At 41.7% G+C, this 17713-nt stretch overlaps 1 protein-coding gene across 3 annotated transcripts in view; it reads left to right on the top strand.

Moving 5' to 3' along the window:
- Positions 1-17713, top strand: part of ZFAT (zinc finger and AT-hook domain containing) — a 233381-nt gene that overhangs the window by 49487 nt on the left and 166181 nt on the right. For all 3 annotated transcript variants that reach the window (XM_031014020.3, XM_055348046.2, XM_055348048.1), the window contains exon 2: positions 6077-6253. In XM_031014020.3, coding sequence (XP_030869880.1) covers positions 6077-6253 — 177 coding nt within the window. The remainder of the gene's footprint in view (positions 1-6076; positions 6254-17713) is intronic.

Raw genomic sequence — 17713 nt, 5'->3', positions numbered from 1 at the left:
TTTAAATGTTATTTAGACTCATTGTAGAAAATACAGATGTTATTATTTTTATTATTATTTTGAGACAGAGTCTTGCTCTGTCACCCAGGCTAGAGTACAGTGGCACGATCTCGGCTCACTGCATCCTCCACCTCCCAGGTTCAAGCAATTCTCCTTCCTCAGCCTCTCGAGTAGCTGGGATTGTAGGTGTATGCCACCACCCCCGGCTAATTTTTTGTATTTTTAGTGGAGACGGGGTTTCACCATGTTGTCCAGGCTGGTTTCGCGCTCCTGACCTCGTGATCCACCCACCTTGCCCTCCCGAAGTGCTGGGATTACAGGCAGAAGTTATTTTTTGAAAAAGTTTCACAGTGAAAATTTTGGTATATTTCCTTTAATTCTGGCCAGCTCTCCTTCCTTCCATCTATTCATAAATAATATCTATCCATTAATAACAAAATTGTATTCATACCAAATAGCTGAGTATTCCATTCTTTAAAACTTAGTGTTCATTAGGAGCGTTTCCCTGTGCCATTCAGTGTTCTTTGAAATATGATTTTCAGTGGCTATATCATAATTTGTTTTGTAAGTGTCAGGATTTGTCCACTGCTGAGCACTTCGGTTGCTTCTGGGAACTTGCTTGTGTGTTGAATATCTTAGTGCACAATCCCAGTTCTAGTTTTGGATGATCACGAAGGCAGGATCTCAAGGAGGAAAACCACTGGTCAGAAGTTATGAGCGAGTGTCTTTGGCGCTCTTGGCCCCTTTGCCATGGCAGTATTCGTTCATGAGAGCAGCAGACTCCACCACCCTTGTGCATATCTGTGTGTGCGTGTCTGTGCTGCAGAGCAACTTTGTAGGGAGAAGTGGTCTTGGGCATAGGGCTGGTCCCGAAAACCAGACTCCCTGGAAACCTCTGAGCCGTCCTCTGTGGGCGGATGACCCAAAAGAGGCTGCCTTGCAGGCTAAAGAGATGTGGAGGCTCAGGACACACTGGGCTGCCTCCCCTCTGGCCTTTTTACATGCTGTCTGCACAGTCTTTCTGTACGCTCACCTCCCTGCTGACCAGACCTCTTATTATTTTGTAATTTTAATATAGATGCTGGCCTTTTACTCAAAGGCTTGGAAGTCTTGGAAAACTGGTAAAAGTCATTTGTCCAGTGTAGCCAGTGCTTGGCGGTGGCCATTGTCACCCAGCCGGCCAAAGGATGCTTCCTTTTATTAGAGCAAACCTTCCCCAGGCCTGATGAGGGTGCCTGCTTTCTGAATATCCCTGCCTTGATCTCAGCCACCTTGTGCGACTCTGTGGCCATGTTAGGGAAATCTCACTTTTTGAGGTTACCAGTGTCTTCCTCATGGCTGGATCCAGTGCCTGCCCTCCCCATTCTTGCTGCATTTTTCAGGAGCAGCCCCTCTTCTCTTCCACCTTCTCCCTAAGGGCCTTCTCTGTCACTAAGGACTGGGTCTTCTGTTTCTTGCTTGCTATGAGCTGAATGTTTGTTTCCCCCTAAAATTCATAGATCAAAACCTACCCCCTAATGTGATGGCCTAGCAGGTGGGGCCTTTGGGAGGTGGTCAGGTCATGAGGGTGGGGCCTTTGTGAATGGAATTATTGCTGTTATAAAAGAAACCCCAAAGAGCTACCTTGCCCCTTCCACCATGCGAGGACACAGCAAGAAGGCACCAGCTATGAACCAGGAAGCAGCCCTCACCAAGCATTGATTCTGCCAGTGCCTCTATCTCAGACTTCCCAGCCTCCAGAACTATGAGAAATAAAGTTCTGTTAATAAGCCACCCAGTTGTGGCATTTTGTGATAGCTACTCAGATGGACTGAGACAGGGCCTTTGGAAGGATTTGGCTTCTTGACACTTTCCATCTTTAGGCTTGATGTTCCTCCTTGCGTGCTGACCCCATTTCTCTGCCCTACTGTAGCTGAACCCCACCCCGTCTTGCGCTGCCTGCTGCTAGTAGGCATCTGCATGCTGATGTCCTGCCCACAACCACCTGATCCTGCCCATCAGACCTGTCCTTGCTCCCTTGGGGGCACATCTGCCTCCCCTGTCTCTGTTGTTGGCCATGTCTAGTCAGTGATGGTGTCATGCCTGCTTGGCCTGACTCCTCTGCAGACCTGTGTCTCAGGCCATCATCTCTGCTCTCATCCCTGGACAGGCTCTTTGGTGTCAGTCCCACCCGTCTTGGGCTGATGTACTCCTTCCTTCTCCCTCCCTCATTCCGCCATGGCCACTTGCTGTCCTCCAGGTGCACCGAGGTGTCCAAGGCTAGCCAGATGCTGTTTCCAGTGACCTCACATTCTAGGGGGAGCCATGTGATGGGGCCATGCAGAATCCAGGGTGTGGACACGCAGGGGAGCTGGCGCAGCTCAGGCACATGGGGCCTCTCCTTCGGGGCCAGCCCCTTCAGACAAAGCTTCTCCTTGCCTTTGCTCTGCTGGTGGACTCCTGGCTCTCTCAGGAGCTGCCAGTGCCTGCCCAGTGACTGTGCTGGGGATCTCTGTCCCTGTGGGCGCAGGTCCCTGTGTTGTCAGCAGATCCACTCATTTCCCTCCCTCCTGCCTCCACGGCACTCTGTGTGTTTCCTCCCTGAGCCTGCATGTCTCCTGCCCACGCGCCCTTCCTGGAGTTTCACTGCCCTGCAGCACTGAGCTCTGGTTGTCTCTCGGCTGAGAAGCCTCTCCTGTCCATGGCAGCCTGTCCAGATCGGGATCCACCCCACTCTCATGGCTCACGTCACGTGGCGGAGCCTTCTGTTATGTGAGAGTCATTCCAGGTTCCTGTGTTTGTCTCTGCCTCCACCTCGGGAGCTCCAGGTCCAGTTTCCCTGCCTGAGAGAGCTGAGCACACAGACACATGTGTTAATGCAAATTCATAACAGATGGCCAAGGCCAGGTGCCACCCAGGGTCCTCAGGCCTTCAGGTGGTGTGGAATAGCTGTGCAGTAGTTTATTTCCAGTAGTCTCCAACACTTTGTCATATACAAATGCAAAATAGTTTTATTTATGTAATCTCTAGGCAGTGCTTTGTGTACCTTTGAACTAGGAGACCCGTTGTAATAGCCCTGTGGTCCCCAGAAGTTCAGCTCTGTTACATGTCACAGAATTCCTATTTTCCTTAGAGCATCCTAGGAACCAAGAATACTTACAGGTATTGGGAAATAATTTCAGTAAAAACCATTACATGAGATTGTTCTGTGACATGTCTATAAAATAATTTCAGTAAAAACCATTACATGAGATTGTTCTGTGACATGTCTATCTGTTCAGTGATGTGGTAGCCTCCTCTTGTGGCAGGGCCTGGACCTCATGCCTGATTCATCTCTGTCTCCAGTGTCTGGGGTGGGGCCCACCTGTGGTTACTGCTCAATGGACACTGAAATGAACACATTTGAAGTTGATATGTGCTTTGGGGATTATGCTCTTTGCTGTAATGAGTTTTATTTCAGATGCTGCTGGGTGTAGAGTCTTAAGTATTTTAGCTATAACTTGGAGGAACTCAGCTCATGGGCTGTAGCCAAACAACTCCTGTCAAATGCAGGTAGGAGAGAATCTGGTCCCTGCCTCTTGCCCATAATGACTTGAGCAAGTTGCTTTTCCTCTCTCAGCCTCAGTTTCCTACCTTTGGACTGGGGATTACAAACCCTTTCTGCCTAAATCATTGGATTATTGTAGGATTAGCAAGAAGCACATTGGAAACAACTTGGCCTCCTATAAAGAAAAATGTATTACTCTAATCTCTTCTTGTTCGGGAAGCATTTTGGGTTCCTTAGGAATAGAACGTTTCCTGGAAAAAAGCAATATCGATTGGCAGTATCTGTGAGAGATTTTCATTGGCGAAGCAGTGTTCTGCTTTGTTAAATTTTGATTTCATGTGTTGTTGGTAGGAAAGAATTCTCTCAGGTCGTTACCTCCCTGCTAATTCACAGAGAAAGTCTTTCTGTGAACCCAGGGAGGGGCTTGCTCCTGGGACTCCAGTGCCTTCCAAGGGCTCCACCTTCATGCCAGCAAGGCTGGGTTGGCCTGTTGCCTTTCCTCACTTCCTCTTTCTGGTAGGAGAGTTTTACTGTAAAGAGGAGAGAAATGGGTTGGGGGAGTGGGGATCAGGAGATGTTTTCATTTTAAGATGGGAGAATAAGAGTATGCTTATAAGCCAATGGAAAGATCTAGTACAGAGGGAAGAATTGATGACCTGGAGAACAATCATCAGAGAGGGTGAGTTCTGCACACACAAGCCATCATGCACCCTTTGTCTAGTAACCTTCTCACACAGGGCTGTGGGAGCATCTTCCTGGGTGCAGGCAATCAGGCATGCGCTATCTTTAGAGAATTTGAAAGTAATGATCACACAAGTGAAGTGTTGGTCTGCTTTTAGTATCTCCATGAACCAGCAATTCCAGACAATATCAGAGATATGATAGCCCTGCTCTGGAGTGGGCCACTGCTCGCACCCGCGCACCTTGTGTCCCCCTCACTATGCCCACCTTCAAACCAGCAGGAGCGAGGTGGGGAGACAGCTGAAGACGTAGGCGGGCTGGAAGGGGTGGCAGAGGCAGTTGTTTTCTGGCTGCTTCCAGTGAGATATGAAGCAAGGTCAGCTGTTGAGAGTGAGGAGCGAGGAGGATGAGATACTTGCTCACCATCACCAGAGAGCACAGAGCTTGTATGATTGCCATGTATTTGTCCAGCATCGCCAGGCAGTAAATGGCGTAGAAGTTGCATGTGACTTCCAGGCAGCGTTGAGACTCCCCAGGAGGCTGGTGAGGGGGATGCCGAAGGGAGCCAGGTGTAGATTGCCAGCCGTCCAGCTGCTGGGTGAGGGCACACCATGGGTGCAGAGTTGCGCCGTGTCAGTGTTGTGCTTCCTGAGTGTCTGCTGGGTTCTTGCTGCTGAATAGGCATGTTCCATCCGCAAAGTTCCTATGGATTCCAGCAACTGACAGATGACTACTTCTCTGAGGTCCTCAGCTTTCCAGCATTTAGGGACGAGTTGGGAATTTAACCTGGGCCTTTTGGCTCCAAAGCCATTGTCCTTTTCAGTGGACAAAGCCACTTCCTTTCAGTCTGAATGTAAAAATAATAATACAAAGATCTGGCTTTTAATTGTTATTGAATCCTGAATTTAATATTTTGTATATACCTATAATTATTTTATCAGTCTAAAAAGTGAGTGTTTTATTTCCCTTATTATGTCTTCCTGCCTAGTATAATGAGATGAACATAATGAACTATTGGTAAATTTTTTGAACAATGAGAATGCTTTAAATAGGAATTCAGTGGCTTTAAAGAGGCAACAAATTCCCATCGTTTCATCGAAAGGTGCTGGGCTGTTGAGAAATGCTACTGTGGTCAACTTTTCCTTGCGCCTAATTTGAGAGAATCTAGCAAGACTGCTTAATTGCCATCAGTGTGCAGTTCAGTCATTTGAGGGGTAGGATTTAGTTTTTTAAGTTGCAAATTTTTTTTTTATTATTTTTTTATTTTTTGGAGACAGAATCTCGCTCTGTCACCCAGGCTGGAGTGCAGTGGCGCGATCTCAGCTCACTGCAAGCTTCACCTCCTGGGTTCACGCCATCCTCCTGCCTCAGCCTCCCGAGTAGCTGGGACTACAGATGCACGCTGCCACGCCTGGCTAATTTTTTGTATTTTTAGTAGAGACGAGATTTCACCATGTTAGCCAGGATGGTCTCCATCTCCTGACCTTGTGCTCCGCCCGCCTCGGCCTCCCAAAGTGCTGGGATTACAGGCGTGAGCCACCGCGCCCGGCCGCATATTTGTTTTTTACTTGGCTGTACTTATCCCAGAATCTGGGCTGATGAGTAGATTTGGGTAACAAGGAGGTTTGTATTAGATGCTATCCAGAAGTACTGAGGGTTGAGATACTGAATAAAGAACTTTCTGGCCCCTGGAGCTCCCTGAAGATGAAAGTGAGTGGCCTGCCATGGAGGTGACTGCCAGAGGGACACAATCTGGTAGAGGCTGGTGATGGCTCAGAAAGGCAGCTTTTGGTATTGTCTTTGGCAATTGGAAGTAATAATTGTTTATGTGGAGATGAAATAACATATTTTCCTTTTTTTTCCTTACAGAAAACACGGCCATCTTTATGTGTAAATGTTGTAACCTCTTCTCACCAAATCAGTCGGAACTCCTCTCCCACGTTTCAGAGAAGCACATGGAAGAAGGGGTTAATGTTGATGAGATTATTATTCCCCTTAGGCCTCTGAGTACACCTGAACCCCCCAACTCAAGCAAAACCGGAGATGGTAAGGGGGCTGGGGGGCGGGGCAGGATACCTCTGACACACCTGTTGATGTTGATTTGCTCTGTGGGCATAGCAGAAGCCTAGAAAATCCACATTTCCAAATCAGAAGTCACAATAAGTCTCCAATTGTAGATATGCTCAAATAAGATTGTGCCTTTGAAATCCCATACCTAGCCCCCTGTAGGTTGGCAAATGAATGAATGAATGAATGAATGGAAGTGGCAGTATTCAATAGTGTGAAAAACATGAGCTCGTTGTCAGACAAGTGTGGGTTTAACCCAGCCCTAGTACCTACTGGCTGCATTACCTGAAGCCAGTGATGTTACTTCTCCAAGCCTCACTTTGCTTATCTGGACAAATGAAGAGAAATATGCTGGTTACAAGGGGGTCTGTGAGGATGAAGTTAAAGAATATGCCTACAGGACCTAAGATGATGCCTGGCACACAGAACATGATAAAAGGAAGCTGTTGTTCTAACATACATGATTAATAAATAAGTCTATATAATCTTACAGCATTTTCCAACTGTTCCTATAAACCTGGAACAAGATTCACATTGCAAAGCTTTGATTTGCACAGAATCCTTTGGGTTCACAGTCAATGTGCAAAGTGAGATGCATCTTGTCTGTAGTGTCTGGACATCTATCACTGTGTGGTTATCAGATGCAGCAGGTGCACAGATCAGAGAAACCATCCAGGCACTGTAATTAGGTCCCCACAGACAGAGAAAACATATAGCACATGAGGAACCGCTGCAAAGATCCTCACAAAACACTAAGATAAAGGACAGCAGCTGGGCACCTGTGCAGAAGCCCAATGCACAGCAGTCAGTGTCCTGTTGCAGAGTTCATCAGCCACACTAATAATCCATTGGCTCTTTCCTGGGAATATTCAGACTGGCATTTCTAAATAGGCTGGCTCTTCATCATCTGTCAGACACCATTAACAAGGAGAGATTCCAGACAAAAAATGTTTTGGTTAATAAGTCCCTCTGGTCATTCCCAGGGTTCTCAGAGAAACATGCCTGACAGAAGATTAAGTTTTTGGGAAGTTAGGAAGTTCTGAGAGTTACTGTTAGTGGCATAAAGTGAAAAACGAAAAAGATGCAGCACCCGAAGCTAGTGGTGGGTGAATAAGGAGCAGCAGTTAGTATTTCTTACTTCTGTCATCACCGTCAGCTAATAGGGTGTGTGTCCATGGCATGCTCAGCCCCTCACAGGCCTTGTGAGCAGACCTGTCCTCTCCCCATTTAGAGGAAGCAGGAGTGAGGAGGAAAGTTATGTGTAATTGCGTCTCAACCAGTAGCGCACACTTGAGACCCTTTGCTTTGGGGTAGAGGAGGAAAGTTTGCATGGGACAGTGAGAGTCAGAACCTCCTTGGTGCCAGGGGCCTTGCAGTTCAGCGCCCTCCCTCTGCCCACCCAGCCTATGTGAGTCCTGACCCCTGGCCAGAAGCTTTGTGACACCCACACGCTCCATGGCCCACCTCCCTGCTGAGCAGTCAGTGACGTGCTTTCTGAAGAGTATAGCTTCACAGAGAGGGCTTTAGTCAAGAACTGTGTTTAGTCACCTCCGCCTTTTGGGCTCAAGCATTCCTCTCACCTCAGCCACCTGAGTAGCTGTGACTACAGGCGCCCGCCACCACACCCAGCTAATTTTTGTATTTTTTGTAGAGACAGGGTTTCATCTGGGTACCTGCCTCTGGGGTTGAATGTATATGGACTCAGAAAAATGGATAATGTCTCTTGTCCAATTCATATGGCAGATAGAAGCCATGTGGATCAAGGTGGAAAGAACTTCTAGACTGGCTCTTGCAAAGCTTTTAGTTCTTTGCTTATTAAGATTCTCTTCTTTCTAAATGAGTTGTAGATAAGAGAGAAATTTTAATTTTTATTTTTTTCATTTTCTTTTTGAGACTGAGTCTCACTCTGTTGCCCAGGCTCGAATGCAGTGGCATGATCTTGGCTCACTGCCACCTCCACCCTTTTGGGCTCAAGCGTTCCTCTCACCTCAGCCACCTGAGTAGCTGTGACTACAGGCACCCGCCACCACACCCACCTAATTTTTGTATTTTTTGTATAGACAGGGTTTCACTATGTTGCTCAGGCTGGTCTCAAACTCCTAGACTCAAGCAATCCACCCACCTAGGCCTCCCAGAATGCTGGGATTACAGATGTGAGCCACCGTACCCCGCCTTTCATTTCTTTTATAAATAGGAAATGAATAAATGCTAAAAAAGCAGAATTCACATAGAATTATGAGTGTCAGTGTTGTAAGGTGCATTTTCCGACTTCCACCCTTCCACGCCTAACCAGCATTAGTGAGAGACAGTGCCATTCATGTAGGAGCTGGCCCTGAGCTCCTGCCCCTTCCTGGAGATTCACCTCCCTCTCAACCGTCCCCCATGCCCCTCTCCTCCCTCTCATCACTGATCTACAGCCACGGTTCCCCGACTGCTGGCGGAGGAGCAACTGAATGCAAAGGCCACCCCTGCCTGGGAAGCCCCTTGCAGGTGTTCTTGCTGGTTCACTCCTGTATGTGGCTGGGACTCACTCAGCTTGGGGTCACCCTGAGGAACACTTGTTTGGCCCCAAGAGGGGCTGCAGGACCTTTCTCTGGGCTCCCAGAACCCCACAACTAGACTTGTTTCAGTTCTGTCTCACCTGGGTGTGCTTTCATTTGTCTCTATGTTTCTCTTGCTTGTCAGGAAATGTCCCAAAGAAGGGATTTGGGCTGTTCAGCTCTTAGCCTCAGGTCCTGGCATGGGGCCTGACACAGGGTACAGCCCCTTCTGTGCGTGTCCAGTGAATGAATTACCTTTTGTTGTCCTTGCTTTCTTGCCTTGGGCCTTGCTGCCCTCCCTCCGTCCCAGCTGTCACCCTTTGCTCAAGAAACTTCAGTGGCTTTCGCCACCCAAAGCAGGGCTCCTCAAACTCATTTGACCTGGGGATCCTTCTGACGAGTATAAGACCCCTGACTTCTATGGAGTGCCCTTGGCAGCATGGATTCACTGGTGGGGCCCTTCTCTTGGTACTGTAGGCTCTTTCTATAGCCGAACAGCTGGAGGTCCTCTAGGCCCCCGGCTCCTTTTTCCCTCCGTGGTGTTGCAGGTGAACCCACACTTGTAAAACTTCCCTTAACTCCTCCAGACCGACTTTGGTGCTTCTACTGGGCGAATATACTATGTGGGTAAACCCATCAAAGCAATTACACTTTTACTTTATACTTTTTTTTCCAATTATAAGAGTAATTTTTTTTTTTGACTTTGACAAGTTTGCTCTTGTCACCTAGCTGGAGTGCAGTGGCGTGATCTTGGCTCACTGCAACCTCCGTCTCCCGGGTTCAAGTGATTCTCCTGCCTCAGCCTCCCAAGTAGCTGGGATTACAGGTGTCCATCACCACACCCAGCTAATTTTTGTATTTTTAGTAGAGATGGATTTGCCATGTTGGCCAGGCTGGTCTCGAACTTCTGACTTCAGGTGATCCACTTGCCTCAGCCTCCCAAAGTACTGAGATTACAGGCATGAGCCCCCGTGCCTGGCCCTGAAATCTTGCTGTAAAAGAAAATTAAAGCAATATAATATGGGGAAAGCACGTTTTTCTAACTGCCCTCCAAGTTCTAGAAATAATGGTGCTAACAAGTGTTCTTCCAGACTTTTTCTCTGCATATGTAAACATAAATACACTGTTATTGCTTTGTTATTTAATAAGAAACAAAAATGGGATCATAATATGTGTTCTGCAGCCTTAAAAAATGTCAGCAGTATGTACTGGATATTTCTTCATTTCAGTACCGACATGTCTCCTAATTTCTTTTTTTAGTTTTATTGAGGTATAATTGACAAAAATTGTATGTATTTACGGTGTATATGTGATATTTTGATATACATATACATTGTGAAGTCACAGCCAAGCTAACTCATTTATCTATCACTCCATGTAGTTAACTTTTATGTGTGTGTGTGTATTGTGAGAAGATCTGTTCTTTTTCGGCTGTGTGTGATGGCTTATGCCTGTAATCCTAGCATTTTGAGAAGTTGAGGGAGGAGGATCACTTGAGCCCAGGAGTTTGAGACCAGCCTGGGCAACATAATGGGAATCCGTCTCTAAAAAAAAAAAAAAAAAAAAAAAACAGATAAAGCGGCTTGTGCCTGTAGTCCCAGCTACTCAGGAGGCTGAGCCAGGATCCAGGATGTTGAGGCTACAGTGAGCTGTGATTGCACCACTGAACTCCAGCCTGGGTGATAGAGTGAGACCCTGTTTTTTGTTTTGTTTTGTTTTTTTTTTTTGGAAAGACATTTGGGTTGGTTCCAAGTCTTTGCTATAACAATAATAATGAAAAAAAAAGCCCACCAAAAACCTGACCTTCTCTTTTAGCAAATGTCAAGAACACAATACTGTATTATTTGTATGTCCTAATTTTTTTAGCATCTGTATAGTATTTACTTCTATGGATAATGCATAATTTACTCAACCTTTTCTTTTTTTGATGACATATGTTTTCTCTCTAATTTTGTGCTATTATAAATAATGTTACAATAAATGTTGTCATGAATATCATTGTACATTGTGCATTCACGTTGGCTATATTCCTAGGAGAATTGCTGTGTAGAGGGTATGCTTATTGAAAAGTTTGCTAGGTTTTACCAGAATGCTCTCTGGAAAGGTTTTATCCATTTATATTCTCACTAGGATCTAAGATCTTCTGTTTTTCCATATCCACATCAACCCAAGGATATTATCTTATTTTAAAGAGTTTTTGCCAATTTGATAGACAAAAAATGGTGTATCATTTTAATTTGCATTTTGCTGGTCGCTAGTGAGGTTGACTATGTTTACTGTTTAATGGCTATTTACACATCTGTGAATTACTGTTCATATCAGTTGTCTATGTTTTTGTTTGCTCTTTATTGATTTGTAGGAGCTCTTTGTATAGAAAATATTAACACTTGTCTTTAGAGAATCTGTGTATACTCATTTTAAACCTCACAATGCATGATAATGATTATTTTATACAGTAAGTGTTCATTTAGATTTAGCTACATATTTATGACTTTCTGGCTCTTCAGTCCTTGGATCTGCATCCATTCCATCTCCATCCATGGATGAGTTTTTTTCTGCTATAGAATACACTTTAGATTTCTTTGTAAAGAAATCTGAATGGAGCTGCTCATCATGAGCTCTCCTGGTTATTGTTTATCTGATGTGGTCCTAATTATTGCCTTTATTATTATTATTTTGAGACAGAGTCTCGCTCATTTGCCCAGGCTGGAGTGCAGTGGCACGATCTGGGCTCACTGCTACCTCCACCTCCTGGGTTCAAGCCATTTCTGGCTAATTTTTATATTTTTACTAGGGATGGGGTTTTGCCATTTTGGCCAGGCTGGTCTTGAACTCCTGACATCAAGTGATCTGCCTGCCTCAGGCTCCCGAAGTGCTGGGATTACAGGCGTGAGCCACCATGCCCAGCCTATTGTCTTTATTTTTAATATATATTTTTATATATATTAAAAATATATATTGGGGATAGGATTGTAGGTTGGCTTTTTTTTTTTCATTTCAGCACATTGAGAATATTATTTCATTGAATCCTGGCTTTTATTGTTGTTAGGATGCCAGCTGTCAATCTGACTTTAAGTGCTTTAATTCCCTAGTCTCTTTGTTTTTGGTTTTCTAAAGTTTTACTGTGATGCATCCATGTAGGATTAAGTAAATTTTTACATCGATGTTAGTTGGTCTTCTTAAACCTATAGATTTATGATTTTTATAAATTTTAGAAGAATATAAACTGTTCTGCCTTTTGGTGTTGCCTCTGCTTCATTATCTTTCTGTGACTTAAATATTTGCTAGTCCTTCTCTTATACCTTTACCCTAACTTTTATGTTTTCTTTGCTTTTATCTTGTGCTGCATTCTGCGTATTTACTTCTGATCCATTTTCCAGTTCACTATTTTTTACCTGTTATTTTTAGATAAAATTCATATGAGATAAAATTAGCCATTTTAAGAATTTAAAATATAAAATTCAATGGTGTTAGTATGTTTACAAGATTGTACAACTTCTACAACTACCTAATTCCAGAACATTTTCATTACTCCAAAAATAGCTCTGTACCCATTAAGCAGTCATTCAAGATTCATCCATATTGTAGCATGTATCAGTGCTTCATTCCTTTTTTATGGCTGAGTGATATTTCATTGTATGCATATGCTACATATTGTATATCCATTCCTCTTTTGATAGACATTTGAGTTGTTTTCACTTTTAGGCTACTGAATAATGCTTCTATCATCATTTGTTTACAAGTTTTCACATGAATATTTGTTTTCATTTCTCTTGGATATATACCAAGGAGTGGGATTGCTGGGTCATATGGCAATTCTATATTTAAGTTTTTCAAAGACTGTCAAACTTTTTTCAATAGGAGGTGCACCATTTAAAAACATTTTAGTCAACAACATATAAAGGATCCAATTTCTCCACATTGTTGCCAACACTTGTTAATTTTCACATTTTGGTTTGTACCCATCCCAGTGAATGTGAACTGGTATTTCATTGTGGTTTTGGTTTGCATTTTTGATGATTAATGATGTTAAGCATTTAAGTCTTTGATCCATTTTAAGTTAATTTTTGCATATGATGTGAGGTAGGGTTCCAAATTTGTTCTTTTACATGTGGTTATCCAGTTGTCCCAACATCATTTGTTGACAAGACTGTTCTTTTCCCATTGAGAGGTTTTGGCACCCTTGTCAAAAATCAATTGAGTACAAATGTATGAGTTTAATTCTGGACTCTTAATTCTATTTCATTGATCAATACGTCTCTTCTAATGTCAGTAGTATACTGTTTAGATGGCTGTAACTAGTAAGTTTTGAAATGGGGAAGTTTGAATCTTCCAACTTTGTTCTTCTTTATCAAGATTGTTTTGACTTTTCAGGGTCTTTTGCAGTTCCATATGAATTTTAGGATCAGCTTGTCTATTTCTTCAAAAAAGACAGTTGGATTTTTGATAAAGATTGCATTAGATCTGTATTAGTCCATTCTCACACTGCTATGAAGAAATACCTGAGACTGGGTAATTTATAAAGAAAAGAGGTTTAGGCCGGGCGCAGTGGCTTATGCCTGTAATCCCAGCACTTTGGGAAGCTGAGGTGGGTGGATCATGAGGTCAGGAGTTCGAGACCAGCCTGGCCATTATGGTGACACCCCGTCTCTACTAAAAATACAAAAATTAGCTGGGTGTGGTGGCACGTGGGCCTGTAGTCCCAGCTTCTTGGGAGGCTGAGGCAGCAGAAGAATCACTTGAACCCAGGAGGCAGAGGTTGCAGTGAGCCAAGATGGCACCACTACACTCCAGCCTGGGTGACAGAGCGAGACTCTGTCTCAAAAAAAAAAAAGAAAAAAAATAAAAAAGAAAAGAAGTTTAATTGACTCATAGTTCCTCGTTGCTGAGGAGGCCTCAGGAAACTTACAGTCATGGTAGAAGGCAAAGGAGAAGCAGGAACCTTCTTCACAGGGCAGCAGGACAGAGTGAGTGCAAACAAGGGGAAATGCAGACGATTATAAGCCCGTCAGATCTTATGAGAACTCACTTATCACGACAACGGCATGGGGGAAACTGCCCCAATGATCCCATTACATCCACCTGGTCCCGCCCTTGACATGTTGAGATTATGGGGATTATAATTCGAGGTGAGATTTGGGTGGGGACACAGAGCCAAGCTGTATCAAGATCCATTTAGAGACTATTGCCATCTTAACAATTTTAAACCTTCCAATCCATGAACATGGAATATCTTTCCATTTAAATTTAGGTCTTGTTTAATTTCTTTCAACAATGTGTTGTATTTTTCAACGTACAAGTCTTATACCTCCTTGATTACTTTAATTCCTAAGTATTTTATTCTTTTTGATGCTACTGTAAATGGAACTATTTTCATAATTTATTTTCAGATTGCTTATTGCTAGTTTATAAATACAACTGTTATTTGTATATAGATATTTTATCCTGCAATTTTGCTGGACTTGTTTATTAGATCTTGTGAACTTGTTAGTTTTTTAAAAACACTTCTAAAAACTTGTTTAATTAGTTTTTTAGTGTATTTCTTAGGAGTCTTTACATATAATCTTGTCATCTGTGACTAGAGATAATTTTACTTTTTCCTTTCTAATCTGGATTCTTTGTATTTTATTTTCTTGCCTAATTTCCCTGGCGAGAAACTCCAGTACAGGGTTGAGTAGAAATGATGAGTGGACATTCTTGTTCTGATACTATCTTAGAAAGAAAGTATCCAGTCTTTTACCATTAAGTATGATGGGGTGTGTGTGTGTGTGTGTGTGTGTGTGTGTGATAGATGTTCTTCATTAGGTTAAGGAAGCTCTTTTTATTCTTGGTTTGTTGAGTGTTGTTTATTTTTTAAATCATAAAATGGTGTTGGATTTTGTCAGATGTTTTTCTGAGTTTGTTGAGATGACCATGTGGTTTTTTTTCTTATTTGTTGTATTAATATGGTATATTACACTGATGTTTTTACATGCCAGGATGCATCACCCTTGTAACTTTTGGATAGATCTCATTTGGTCATGTTGCATAATCCTTTTGCTGTGCTGCTGGATTCAGTTTCCTAGTATTTTGTTAAACATATTTGCATTTATATTCATAAGAGATATTGGTCTAGAGTCTTTGATGTCTTTGGTTTTGGTTTCAGGGTAATAGTGGCCTCATAGCATGACTTGAGAAGTGTTCCCTCCTCTTCTATTTTTTGGGAAAATTTTTAAGTATTAGTGTTAATTCTTCTTTAAACATTTGGTAGAATTCACCAGTGAAACTGTTTAGTCCTGGGCTTTTTATTTTTTCACTGGTTCAATCTCTTGTTATAGGTGTATGCATCTTTGCTATTTTTGAATTAGGTTCAGTAGTTTGTCTTTCTAGGGAATTTTCCATTTTGTCTAGATTATCTAATTTGTTGACATATAATTGTTCTTAATATTCTCTAATAATTATTTTGATTTTTGTAAGATTAAATGGTAATGTTCTCCCTTTCATTATTGATTTTAACAAATTAGGTTTTGCTATTTTTTCTTGGTAAGTTTAGCTGAAGGTTTGGCATTTTCTTAATCTTTGAAAAACATTGGTTTTGTTGATTTTCTCTTTTCTTTTTCTATATTTTATATAATCTCTTTCCATTCTAGGCATTATTATTTCTGTCCTTCTGCTTGTATTGGATTTAGCTTGCTTCCGTTTTTTTTCCTTAGGTTGGAAAGGGTAGGCTATTGATTTGAGATACTTCTTTTATCTTTCAGATCCTTCTCTCTCTTTCTTTCACCAGCTTTATTAAGGTATACTTGACAAAATTGTGTAAGTTTACAGTGATGATTTGTTATACATATATATTGTGAAATGATACCACAATCAGGTTAGTTAACACATCTATTACCTCACATAGCTACCATTATTTTTGTATGTATGTGGTGAAAACATTTAAGATATGTCTTAGCAAATTTTAAGTATATAATACAGTGTTGTTAGTTATAGTCATCATGCTTTACCTTAGATTCCCAGGATGCATTGAATCTATAGGTTGCTTTTGTTAGTATGAACATTTTAACAATATTAATTCTTCTGATCCATAAATGTGGGATATCTTTCCATTTATTTGTGTCGTCTTCAATTTCTTTCATTGATATGGTTTTTAGTATACGGATCTTTCACCTTGATTATATTTATTCCTAAGTATTTTTTTCGACGCTATTATAAATGGGATCGTTTTCTTTTTCAGTTGTTTTTGTGTAGAAACACAACAGATCTTTGTATGTTGATTTTGTATCTTGTAACATTTGTAACTTTATACATTATCCAAAAGCTATTAGAAGTATAATCTTTAGGGCTTTCTATATCTAAGATTTTGTTATCTACAAACAGAGACAGTTCTACTCCTTCCATTTTACTTTGCATGCTTTGTATTTTTGCTTACCTAACTACCCTGGCTAGGACTTCTAATGCCAGGAAGCATATAAGTGGTGAGAGTAGGCACCCTTGTCCTATTCCTGATCTTAGAGGAGAGCTTTCAGCTTTTCACGTTGATTATTATGTTAGCTCTGGGTCTGTCGTTTGTTGAAGCACATTCCTTTATTATGTTGTGGTACATTCCTTGTTATCTAGTTTTTTGAGAGTTTTTATCATGAAAGGTTGTTGAATTTTGTCAAACTTTTCCCCATACTTATTGAGATGATCATGTATGATTTTTGTCCTTAATTTTATAAATGTTATATATCACATTTATTTATACACATATGTTGAACCAGCCTTGCATCTTAGAGATAACACCCTCGTTATCATGGTGTGTAATTTTTTTAATGTGCTGTTGAATTTGGTTTGTTAGTATTTTTTGAGTATTTTTGTTTATCAGGACTATTGGCCTGTAATTTTCTTTTTTTGTAGTGTCTGTCTAGCTTTGGCCTTACAAAATGAGTTGGGAGGTATTCCCTCCTCTTTAATTTTTTTGAAGAGCTTGAGTAAAACTGGAATTAATTCTTTTTTAAATGTTTGGTAGAATTCACCAGTGAAACCACCTGGTCCTGGGCTTTTCTTTGTTGGGAGATTTTGATTACTGATTCGGTCTCCTAACTTGTTATTGATCTATTCAGATTTTCTATTTCCTTATGATCCAGTCTTGGTAGATTGTGTGATTCTAGGAATTTATCAGTTTCTTCTAGGTTATCTAGTTGGTTGGCATATAATTGTTGATAGTAGTCTTTTATGATCACTTGTCTTTCTGTGGTGCCAGTTATAATGTGTCCTTTTTTATACAAAATTTAATTCATTTGTGGCGTCTCTTTTTTTCTCGGTTAGTCTAGCTAAGGGTTTCTCAACTGTGTTTATCTTTTCAAACAAGCTCTTAGTTTGTTGATCTTTTTTATTCTTTTTCTATTTTGTTTATTTCTGCTCTACTCTATTATTTCCTTCCATCTGTTCGCTTTGGGCTTATTTATTCTTCTTTGTCTAATTCCTTGAGTTGTAAAATTATGTTGTTTATTTGAGATTTTTCTTTTTTTCTAATGTAGGCAATAAACTTTCTTTTTAGAACTGCCTTTGCTACATCCTATAAGTTTTGGTATGTTGTGTTTTTGTTTTGTTCATCTCAAAGTATTTCTAATTTCCCTTATGATTTCCTTTTTGGCCCAATGGCTATTTAAGAGTACCATTTAATTTTCATAAATTTTTGAATTTCCCAAATTTCTTCCTTTTTATTTCTAATTTAATTCCACATACTTGAATGATTTCCATTCTTTTTTCTTTGAGATGGGGTTTCGCTCTTTCGCCCAGGCTGGAGTGCAGTGGCGTGATCTCGGTTCACTGCAACCTCCGCCTTCCAGTTTCAAGCGATTCTCCTGCCTCAGCCTCCTGAGTAGCTAAGACTACAGGCGCCCGCCACCACACCCGGCTAATTTTTCTATTTTTT

The sequence above is a fragment of the Gorilla gorilla genome, chromosome 7 (assembly GCF_029281585.2).
Source record: "Gorilla gorilla gorilla isolate KB3781 chromosome 7, NHGRI_mGorGor1-v2.1_pri, whole genome shotgun sequence".
NCBI lineage: Eukaryota > Metazoa > Chordata > Mammalia > Primates > Hominidae > Gorilla > Gorilla gorilla.
Note: the sequence above shows the minus strand (reverse complement) of the source record. Positions and strands in the feature narration are given on the sequence as shown.